The 12,480-nt window shown below is 47.7% G+C and overlaps 1 protein-coding gene across 1 annotated transcript in view; it reads right to left on the bottom strand.

Annotated features, from left to right (window-relative positions):
* Positions 1–12,265, bottom strand: part of LOC121843734 (serine/threonine-protein kinase LMTK1-like) — a 42,843-nt gene extending 30,578 nt beyond the window's left edge. The window contains exon 1 of the mRNA XM_042313524.1: positions 11,433–12,265. Coding sequence (XP_042169458.1) covers positions 11,433–11,514 — 82 coding nt within the window. The 5' untranslated portion in view covers positions 11,515–12,265. The remainder of the gene's footprint in view (positions 1–11,432) is intronic.
* Positions 12,266–12,480: the final 215 nt, after the last annotated feature.

Here is a 12,480-nt window from a genome sequence, read left to right as displayed (position 1 = left end):
ATCTAGTCTGTTTCCTACTGTGGTGATATTTAGTGCCTATTTCAGACTGTGGTGATATGTAGTCTATTTTAGACTGTGGTGATATCTAGTCTCTATTTCACACTGTGGTGATATCTAGTCTATTTCAGACTGTGGTGATATCTAGTCTCTATTTCATACTGTGGTGATATCTAGTCTATTTCAGACTGTGGTGATATCTAGTCTATTTCAGACTGTGGTGATATGTAGTCTATTTCAGACTGTGATGATATCTAGTCTATTTCAGACTGTGGTGATATCTAGTCTATTTCAGACTGTGGTGATATCTAGTCTATTTCAGACTGTGGTGATATCTAGTCTATTTCAGACTGTGGTGATATCTAGTCTCTATTTCAGACTGTGATGATATCTAGTCTCTATTTCACACTGTGGTGATATCTAGTCTATTTCAGACTGTGGTGATATCTAGTCTATTTCAGACTGTGGTGATATCTAGTCTATTTCAGACTGTGGTGATATCTAGTCTCTATTTCAGACTGTGGTGATATCTAGTCTATTTCATACTGTGGTGATATCTAGTCTCTATTTCAGACTGTGGTGATATCTAGTCTCTATTTCATACTGTGGTGATATCTAGTCTATTTCAGACTGTGGTGATATCTAGTCTATTTCAGACTGTGGTGATATCTCTATTTCAGACTGTGGTGATATCTAGTCTCTATTTCAGACTGTGGTGATATCTAGTCTCTATTTCAGACTGTGATGATATCTAGTCTCTATTTCACACTGTGGTGATATCTAGTCTATTTCAGACTGTGGTGATATCTAGTCTATTTGTGACTGTGATATCTAGTCTATTTCAGACTGTGGTGATATCTAGTCTCTATTTCAGACTGTGGTGATATCTAGTCTATTTCAGACTGTGGTGATATCTAGTCTATTTCAGACTGTGGTGATATCTAGTCTCTATTTCAGACTGTGATGATATCTAGTCTCTATTTCACACTGTGGTGATATCTAGTCTATTTCAGACTGTGGTGATATCTAGTCTATTTCAGACTGTGGTGATATCTAGTCTATTTCAGACTGTGGTGATATCTAGTCTCTATTTCAGACTGTGGTGATATCTAGTCTATTTCAGACTGTGGTGATATCTAGTCTATTTCATACTGTGGTGATATCTAGTCTCTATTTCAGACTGTGGTGATATCTAGTCTCTATTTCATACTGTGGTGATATCTAGTCTATTTCAGACTGTGGTGATATCTAGTCTATTTCAGACGGTGGTGATATCTAGTCTATTTCTACTGTGGTGATATCTAGTCTATTTCAGACTGTGGTGATATCTAGTCTATTTCATACTGTGGTGATATCTAGTCTATTTCAGACTGTGGTGATATCTAGTCTATTTCAGACTGTGGTGATATCTAGTCTATTTCATACTGTGGTGATATCTAGTCTCTATTTCAGACTGTGGTGATATCTAGTCTATTTCAGACTGTGGTGATATCTAGTCTATTTCAGACTGTGGTGATATCTAGTCTATTTCAGACGGTGGTGATATCTAGTCTATTTCATACTGTGGTGATATCTAGTCTGTTTCAGACTGTGGTGATATCTAGTCTATTTCAGACTGTGGTGATATCTAGTCTATATTTCAGACTGTGGTGATATCTAGTCTATTTCATACTGTGGTGATATCTAGTCTATTTCAGACTGTGGTGATATCTAGTCTATTTCAGACTGTGGTGATATCTAGTCTATTTCATACTGTGGTGATATCTAGTCTATTTCAGACTGTGGTGATATCTAGTCTATTTCAGACTGTGGTGATATCTAGTCTATTTCAGACTGTGGTGATATCTAGTCTAGTCTATTTCAGACTGTGGTGATATCTAGTCTATTTCATACTGTGGTGATATCTAGTCTCTATTTCAGACTGTGGTGATATCTAGTCTCTATTTCATACTGTGGTGATATCTAGTCTATTTCAGACTGTGGTGATATCTAGTCTATTTCAGACGGTGGTGATATCTAGTCTATTTCATACTGTGGTGATATCTAGTCTATTTCAGACTGTGGTGATATCTAGTCTATTTCAGACTGTGGTGATATCTAGTCTATTTCAGACTGTGGTGATATCTAGTCTATTTCATACTGTGGTGATATCTAGTCTATTTCAGACTGTGGTGATATCTAGTCTATTTCATACTGTGGTGATATCTAGTCTATTTCATACTGTGGTGATATCTAGTCTATTTCAGACTGTGGTGATATCTAGTCTATTTCAGACTGTGGTGATATCTAGTCTATTTCAGACGGTGGTGATATCTAGTCTATTTCAGACTGTGGTGATATCTAGTCTATTTCAGACTGTGGTGATATCTAGTCTGTTTCAGACTGTGGTGAAATCTAGTCTATTTCAGACTGTGGTGATATCTAGTCTGGGTAGTGCCCTATAAATGGAATAGGGTTTCATTTGGGATTCTACCCATTAATAGCAGGGTCATTCCATATGACCTTAAGGAGTAAGGGATATATTTGGAATGCTCTGGTGTTAAGGTCTTCATGTCATTGACTGGCTGTAACAGATCAATGTTAATTGTGTTCTCAATAAGGCTAAGCTGTTAGCTTGACTTCTTAATCCTGCAACCCACCCACATACAAGTACAAATAAATGGACACACAAGTACAAACGCACGCAGGCACGCACGCACGGACACACACACACACAAGTACAAATAAATGGACACACAAGTACAAATAAATGGACACACAAGTACAAACGCACACACGCACGCACGCACGCACACGCACACACACACACACACACACACACACACACACACACACACACACACACACACACACACACACACACACACACACACACACACACACACACACACACACACACACACACACACAATCAGAGAGACAGCTCTCACTGAGCTCAGTGTAGAGAGGGAGACAGGGAGAGATAGCTCTCACTGAGCTCAGTGTAGAGAGGGAGACAGGGAGAGAGAGTGATAGAGAGAGAGATAGAGAGAGAGCGACAGAGAGAGAGATTGTATCTTTGGTCTGGGTCCCAAACCCTATTCCTTATATGTGACTCGATTCAGGAAACTAGGCGTCTGTCGCAAGTCACGACTTCACAGGAGAGCCATTTGAAAGTAAGTATAGAAGGCATTTCTGATTTCTGAAATGCCATAGAACTACTTTCAGGCCCTGGGGTCCTGGTAGAAATGGCCCTGGGGTCCTGGTACAATGTAGTGCACTACTTTCAGGCCCTGGGGTCCTGGTACAATGTAGTGCACTACTGGTAATGTAGTGCACTACTTTCAGGCCCTGGGGTCCTGGTACAATGTAGTGCACTACTTTCAGGCCCTGGGGTCCTGGTACAATGTAGTGCACTATAAGACAGACAGAGTTCCATTTGGAATGCAGCCATGGAGGGACTGTCCTTCAGCCCTTCCTGCTGACAGGGGAAACAAGAGGTGACACTAGTGTGACAGTCATGGAGAACAACACACACACACACACACACACACACACACACACACACACACACACACACACACACACACACACACACACACACACACACACACACACACACACACACACACACACACACACACACACACACACACACACACACACACACACACACACACACACACACCAACAGCAATGCTAGTCTGTATTCCTCCTCCCCTGTACTGTATATCAGTGTTGTATTTTTGTTGTGTCAGGCTCTTTGGAAGGTATGAAGTCATCACTATCTCTCTCAGTGATGTGGGTGAGGTGAACATGGCTTAGTGAAGTTATGAAGTCATCACTATCTCTCTCAGTGATGTGGGTGAGGTGAACATGGCTTGGTGAACGTATGAGGTCATCACCGTCTCGCTCAGTGATGTGGGTGAGGTGAACATGGCTTGGTGAAGGTATGAGGTCATCACCGTCTCTCTCAGTGATGTGGGTGAGGTGAACATGGCTTGGTGAAGGTATGAGGTCATCACCGTCTCTCTCGGTGATGTGGGTGAGGTGAACATGGCTTGGTGAAGGTATGAAGTCATCACCGTCTCTCTCAGTGATGTGGGTGAGGTGAACATGGCTTGGTGAAGGTATGAAGTCATCACCGTCTCTCTCAGTGATGTGGGTGAGGTGAACATGGCTTGGTGAAGGTGTGAAGTCATCACCGTCTCTCTCAGTGATGTGGGTGAGGTGAACATGGCTTGGTGAAGGTATGAAGTCATCACCGTCTCTCTCAGAGATGTGGGTGAGGTGAACATGGCTTGGTGAAGGTTTGAAGTCATCACCATCTCTCTCAGTGATGTGGGTGAGGTGAACATGGCTTGGTGAAGGTATGAAGTCATCACCATCTCTCAGTGATGTGGGTGAGGTGAACATGGCTTGGTGAAGGTATGAGGTCATCACCGTCTCTCAGTGATGTGGGTGAGGTGAACATGGCTTGGTGAAGGTATGAGGTCACCACTATCTATCTCAGTGATGTGGGTGAGGTGAACATGGCTTGGTGAAGGTATGAGGTCATCACCGTCTCTCTCAGTGATGTGGGTGAGGTGAACATGGCTTGGTGAAGGTATGAGGTCATCACCGTCTCTCTCAGTGATGTGGGTGAGGTGAACATGGCTTGGTGAAGGTATGACAGACAGACAGACAGACAGACAGACAGACAGACAGACAGACAGACAGACAGACAGCACGGTACGGCACGCTGGCACTAATCCACCCACTACTGTGATTCCTGATTCCTCTGTGTGTGTGGCCATGGGCTTGCACGTGTGTGTGTGTGGCCATGGGCTTGCACGTGTGTGTGTGTGTGTGTGTGTGTGTGCCTGTGTGTGTCAGCTCAGAGGCCATACAGTATTTAAGACATCAGCAGAGTGTGGTTTATTTCCTGTTATTGCAACTGTGCTCTGACACCTGCTGGGGGGTGAAGGCTGCTTGCCTGCATCTCACACCATCCCAGGAGGAGAAGGGGTACAGGAGGATGGAGAGAGAGGAGGAGGAAAGGAGGACAGGAGGAGGATAGAGAGGCTGGGTCTCGGGCAGTATGTTTGACACCCTGCTCTATACAGAGTGCAAGGGGATGGTATTAACCGTCTGAACTTCTAGACTTCTCCCTGTCAGTTAACACTATCACCGTTTCCCTTTTCTGTGGCAATTGTGCTCCAATCAATGCAATATACTGAAACAAACGGAACTACGCAAGAGATGTTGTTGTGGGCTGAACGCATAGGAGTAGGATTCGGTACTGCAATAGAATCCTACGACTCAGTCGGTTCTCTACACAGACCTGTGTGGCATAGCCAATCAGAGTTGCAGTAGGCCTAAATGCAAATAGACCATTGCCATATATGGATCTGTGTCATTTACTTTGAAATGGACTGTGTTTATAACTGTGGTCGTGAGTAGATGCTCTTGTTTTGAGATCAAAGCGAGAGCTGCATGTAGCCACTTTCGCTCATTTTGTTCATATCCTTTGTTAGTGTGTTATTAGCCCAGTTTTAGATCATTAGTATTCAGCAATAGAGGAGTGATTCCTACAAGAGCACAAAACGTGTACATTTCTAGACATCTTTAAAATGCCAGTCAGGTAAAGAGTTTGTTTCTGTCTTAAAGGGGCAGTGTTGTATTTTGAGGCAGGCGTGAATAAGCTAAGTAGGCAATCGGCAGAGGGTAGCATAATGTGTCTGATTCTCTGTAATAATGGTTTGGGAATAATAACACATTTTATTTTGTTAAGTGGTTTCTTGAATCAAACAACACAACAACATGTTCAGTCACCTCCTTGTCTGAAGGACAAATGGATAAACAGGTTAATGTCAAGCTCTGCATGATTTTTTCAAAAGTCTCATGTAATGTAGCCTACATTGAGCACCACACATTGGCTGCTACTGTAGGCTGAATGATAGAACAGCTATTTCCATGTTAAAATCTTATGGGATGCATTTTCTCCATTGTTGTTGATGGTAGGCCACTCTGGTAGGCCACTCTGGTAGGCCACTCTGGTAGGCCACTCTGGTAGGCCACTCTGGTAGGCCTACATTGTGATCAAATAGCTTGGCCACTATTACAACTGAAACTTAAAGTGGGTACAGCCTCAGTGTTCACAGTAAACGCACGCTGGAAATTGCAAAGAATTTTCACAATGTTCAAGTTTGCACTCAGAAGACCTGAAATTTGTTCAGTGTCGAAACAAATTAGAGGGAACATTGACCTCTTCTGACCTCTGTTGACCTCTGAAGCTACTCAACATTCTAAAAATCTCCACAGCAATAAAAGTCCTTCCTAAGGGTTTATAAAGCTCACCCTCTCCACAGCAATAAAACGCCAATGGACCAATTTGATTAGAGGGAAAGCCCAGAGCGATCCTTAGTTCACCACCGTGAACAAGTACAAGGGTCCCAAATGCACCCTATTCACTACAAACTGCACTACATGCTCCAGTGAAAACTAGTGCACTATATAGGGAATAGGGTGCCATTTGGAATGCACACCAAGTATTTTCACCCATGATTTCCCAGCCAAGATCGAGACGGGAGTGTCTTTTCACCTCAAATTACACAATCACATTAATGTGGTGGGGTTACATAATAATGTCCAGCACCAGGACACAACCAGAGTCCCAGGCCAGGCTGAGGCCAGAACCAGAGCCCCAGGCCAGGCTGAGGCCAGAACCAGAGCCCCAGGCCAGGCCAGGCTGAGGCCAGAACCAGAGCCCCAGGCCAGGCCAGGCTGAGGCCAGAACCAGAACCCCAGGCCAGGCTGAGGACACAACCTAAACCAGAACAAGAGTCCCAGGCCAGGCTGAGGCCAGAACCAGAGCCCCAGGCCAGGCCAGGCTGAGGCCAGAACCAGAGCCCCAGGCCAGGCTGAGGCCAGAACCAGAGCCCCAGGCCAGGCTGAGGCCAGAACCAGAACCCCAGGCCAGGCTGAGGACACAACCTAAACCAGAACAAGAGTCCCAGGCCAGGCTGAGGCCAGAACCAGAGCCCCAGGCCAGGCCAGGCTGAGGCCAGAACCAGAGCCCCAGGCCAGGCTGAGGCCAGAATCAGAGCCCCAGGCCAGGCCAGGCTGAGGCCAGAACCAGAACCCCAGGCCAGGCTGAGGACACAACCTAAACCAGAACAAGAGTCCCAGGCCAGGCTGAGGCCAGAACCAGAGCCCCAGGCCAGGCCAGGCTGAGGCCAGAACCAGAGCCCCAGGCCAGGCTGAGGCCAGAACCAGAGCCCCAGGCCAGGCCAGGCTGAGGCCAGAACCAGAACCCCAGGCCTGGCTGAGGACACAACCTAAACCAGAACAAGAGTCCCAGGCCAGGCTGAGGCCAGAACCAGAGCCCCAGGCCAGGCCAGGCTGAGGCCAGAACCAGAGCCCCAGGCCAGGCCAGGCTGAGGCCAGAATCAGAGCCCCAGGCCAGGCTGAGGACACAACCTAAACCAGAACAAGAGTCCCAGGCCAGGCTGAGGCCAGAACCAGAGCCCCAGGCCAGGCCAGGCTGAGGCCAGAACCAGAGCTCCAGGCCAGGCTGAGGCCAGAACCAGAGCCCCAGGCCAGGCCAGGCTGAGGCCAGAACCAGAGCCCCAGGCCAGGCTGAGGCCAGAACCAGAGCCCCAGGCCAGGCCAGGCTGAGGCCAGAACCAGAACCCCAGGCCAGGCTGAGGACACAACCTAAACCAGAACAAGAGTCCCAGGCCAGGCTGAGGCCAGAACCAGAGCCCCAGGCCAGGCTGAGGCTGAGGCCAGAACCAGAGCCCCAGGCCAGGCTGAGGCCAGAACCAGAGCCCCAGGCCAGGCCAGGCTGAGGCCAGAACCAGAACCCCAGGCCAGGCTGAGGACACAACCTAAACCAGAACAAGAGTCCCAGGCCAGGCTGAGGACACAACCAAAACCAAAACAAGAGTCCCAGGCCAGGCTGAGGCCAGAACCAGAGCCCCAGGCCAGGCCAGGCCAGGCTGAGGCCAGATCCAGAACCAGAACCAGAGTCTCAGGCCAGGCTGAGGCCAGAACCAGAGCCCCAGGCCAGGCCAGGCCAGGCTGAAGCCAGAACCAGAGTCCCAGGCCAGGCTGAGGCCAGAACCAGAATCCCAGGCCAGGCTGAGGTTAGAACCAGAGTCCCAGGCCAGGCCAGGCTGAGGTCAGAACCAGAGCCAGGCCAGGTTGAGACCAGAACCAGAGTCAGGCCAGGCTGAGGTCAGAACTAGAGCCAGGCCAGGCCAAGCTGAGGCCAGAACCAGAGTCCCAGGACAGGCTGAGGCCAGAACCAGAGTCCCAGGCCAGGCTGAGGCCAGAACCAGAATCCCAGGCCAGGCTGAGGCTAGAACCAGAGACAGAACAGGCTGAGGTTAGAACCAGAGTCCCAGGCCAGGCCAGGTTGAGGCCAGAACCAGAGTCCCAGGCCAGGCCAGGTTGAGGCCAGAACCAGAGTCCCAGGCCAGGCCAGGCTGAGGCCAGAACCAGAGTCAGGCCAGGCTGAGGCCAGAACCAGAGCCAGGCCAGGTTGAGAACAGAACCAGTGTCAGGCCAGGCTGAGGTCAGAACTAGAGCCAGGCCAGGCTGAGACCAGAACCAGAGTCCTAGGCCAGGCTGAGGCCAGAACCAGAACCAGAGCCAGGCCAAGCTGAGGCCAGAACCAGAGTCCCAGGCCAGGCTGAGGCCAGAACCAGAGTCCCAGGCCAGGCTGAGGCCAGCCACTGGACAGCATGAAGGACAGCAGACCTGGGCTGAAATTAGGGAATTCCGACCACAATTGATTTGATTGTGCCGGGCCTGACTCAGACTGGCTGCGCTTTGTTAAAAAAAAGAGTGACTGTGTGACTAGCACCCATTGTCTCTCTCTCTCCTCCCTGCTGCAGCGACCACCAAAGAGCATCAACAGTGTTAATCTCGCTGTCCATGTTGCTGAAGCTGAAACATAATTATAGCCATTTCTGACTGAAAAGTTCTCTTACCGAAATCCCTCAATCCCTATTCCCTCAACCCTTGCTCTCTCTATTATGACAATAGGGCATGACTTATAGCATATCATAATCACGTCAATAAATTGGTTATAAACTCAGATAAGCATAACAGCAAAACGGATGCAGAGGACGTGACAAACCCAAAACAGGGGAATGTTTACTGGTTGTTCACGAGGGAAAGGAGAAGTGAGATCTGTAAAAGATGTTTGACTTAGTGGTGTAAACGACTGGGTATGCAGATAAAGGAAGGGTAAAGTAACAAGCGCTGGGTGAGTATTATAAGTCCCAAACAGGTGCTGTTAGATTACAATAAGCTATTTCTGACCAATATAACCATATACAATTTCAGTAGAACATGTCTTAGAGTGATGGACTGTGACACCCCCAGGGCCTAAACAATGGATTAGTCCACCTAGACAGGCGCAAATCAGAAAAGTGTCTTGTTACTCTACCTCCCAAATATCACTAGTGAACGGTACAACATGGGGTACTGAAACACCCATATCACTATTGATAGGTACAGCATGGGGTACTGAAATCCCCATATCACTAGTGACAGGTACAGCATGTGGTACTGAAACCCCCATATCACTAGTGACAGGTACAGCATGGGGTACTGAAACCCCATATCACTAGTGACAGGTACAGCATGGGGTACTGAAACCCCATATCACTAGTGACAGGTACAGCATGTGGTACTGAAACCCCCATATCACTAGTGACAGGTACAGCATGTGGTACTGAAACCCCCATATCACTAGTGACAGGTACAGCATGGGGTACTGAAACCCCCATATCACTAGTGACAGGTACAGCATGGGGTACTGAAACCCCCATATCACTAGTGACCCCCCCCATATCACTAGTGACAGGTACAGCTGAAACCCCCATATCACTAGTGACAGGTACAGCATGACTGAAACCCCCATATCACTAGTGACAGGTACAGCATGTGGTAAACCCCATGTGAAGGTACCCCCCATATCACTAGTGACAGGTACAGCATGTGGTACTGAAATCCCCATATCACTAGTGACAGGTACAGCGTGGGGTACTGAAACCCCCATATCACTAGTGACAGGTACAGCATGTGGTACTGAAACACCCATATCACTAGTGACAGGTACAGCATGGGGTACTGACACCCCCATATCACTATTGACCGGTACAGAGTAGGGTACTGAAACCCCATATCACTAGTGACAGGTACAGCATGTAGTACTGAAATCCCCATATCACTTGTGACAGGTCTGGGAAAATAGAAAAAGAGAGATCTTGCATGCAGCGACCAGAGTGAGCTGTAGGAGGCTGGTCGTCAGGGCTACCTCATTTATATGCTGAGCACACACAGCCTAGTGCAGGGACACTCAATGCTCTTTAAACACACACACACACACAAAACCGCAGCGACAACCTCAACCCTGTTTACTCTACCTCCCATTCATTTATTCTGCTCTAATTCAACTCTTCACTGAGGCTGTCTGCACACACTACCCTTCCTTAAATGAGGAAGACACATTTCAGTTGAACGCACTCACTGACTAGGTATCCCAATTTCCCTTCCTCAACCCTCTCCCCCTCTACTCTCTCTCCTCCTCTCCAACTCTCTCTCCTCACACCCCACTCCCTCACACGTCTCTTCCTCCCCTCTCAAACCCTCCCCCAACACAGCAGCACCTGAGTGCTCCTGCCCATCATGCTGGCTCTAGTAGCCAGAGTCCATGGTGGCTCTGCCCTGTCCAGTTGCCCTGAGCTCTGGGTAAACACTGCAGACTGGCAGACTACTGTACTTTCAACAACAAGCCGTAGAGCCAGAGTCAGGGAGTGAGGTCTCCAGTGAACTGAAGTAGGTTTGAGCTGGGCTAAGCTGGGCTGACACACAAGCATACACACGCAAACGCACACAAACACACACACACACCTGCAGGGGTCTGCATGCTAGGTTGGCTTTGAGCTGCCTTTCCCCACTGCGGATCAGGAGAGGCAGGCAATAGCGTGGTAGTGAAACACACACACACACACCACCACACACACACACCAACACACACACACACACACACACATACAATAACATGCCACCCTCCCCTCGGGTTGCCATGGAAACTGCTCCAAGAGGCAAAAAAAAGGGGTTGCTGCTGGAGGTCTGACTACAGAAAGGGAGAAGAAGACTGCCCAAATATCAACACACAGAGACCTACACACACACAACCAGGCTATAAAGGCTGCCAACAGCACACTGGCTACTGTATATTGATCTAGCTGCTGTTGTTGACAGATGAACATCCATATCCTTCACATGGAGCTGAAGGACCAGCAGCAGAGTTTAAACACACAATGATTCAACATATAGAGGGACCTGATGATGATGAAGAAGAATATTATGTTTCAAATTCAATACTAGAAATACACATTCTGACAAAGACATTAGATGAAACACACATGAAATGTCCGCTTGAGATCGACACGTACCTGAGTCAAAATGGGAACTGAAGGCAAAAGTGGGATTAAAGAACGCTGAAGACATAACCGTCACGGAGAGAGCCACGGACATCCTCCCCCCTCTTCAGTCTTGAGACGACAGCAGACAGGGTTTATCAAAATACAACATGGAAATAGATCAGATGTTGACTGAAGCACATTTAGCCGAAGGATTGTATGCCAGTCAAATTAAACGCTGCATTTTAGGTTATTTATCTTTGACACCCTTGAGACGCAGTGCGCGCATCCTTCACATCGGATCTATAGACATATGTTGACAAACATTCCCGTCGGTATTTGTTTTTGAATTTGATACCGCAGGCATTCACTTGACTGACGGATGATTAAAAACGACAGATAGGCATCTCCCGTCCCACGCTTTTCTTCTCCGTCATCCAACCAGTTTGATGATGATGAGCCAGAATACAGAACCCCGCTGCTTTATCGCGCTGCTTTGTCGACGTGATTCCGTTATTTAGGCTACATCGTTTTCGGTTTTGTCTCTGACTGTACAAACACCTTGACATTCGTCCAGTGGCAATCTTACTCTCCAAGTCAAGTTATGTTCTTCCTCTGCCTTTAGAGTAGGTCAATGCCACATGATTGATTAGGCTGAACAGAGTTATCCAGAATCCTCGCTATATCCCCTAGGAGATATCCAATACTCATTGCACTATCGGAGCGTCACTTTAGCTGGCGACAGGGGAAACGCCATCTTGCTTAAATTGTCCTGTCCTAGTTTATCCTAACTGGAATCTCGCTGACTCGTTTAGGAATATGGTATATGCACCGTGGTGAAGGGAAAGATGAGGACGCGAGAAAAGAGGGGGTAGGGAGGTCTGTGTCTCAGAATAATAATACAACACGTGAACTGGTGGTGAATTGGAATAAGAACGTTATCGTAACAAGTGCAGGACAGGTGTATGTCTGTGCGTGATTTAGCTTGCCTGGTACTATGGGATCAATCAATGCAATAGTCCCAAAAGTGCAAACACGACCATGTTCAGTGCAAATCAAGGGCACCTCCATATGCCTTTGA

Source organism: Oncorhynchus tshawytscha, unplaced genomic scaffold (genome assembly GCF_018296145.1).
Source record: "Oncorhynchus tshawytscha isolate Ot180627B unplaced genomic scaffold, Otsh_v2.0 Un_contig_4427_pilon_pilon, whole genome shotgun sequence".
NCBI lineage: Eukaryota > Metazoa > Chordata > Actinopteri > Salmoniformes > Salmonidae > Oncorhynchus > Oncorhynchus tshawytscha.
Note: the sequence above shows the minus strand (reverse complement) of the source record. Positions and strands in the feature narration are given on the sequence as shown.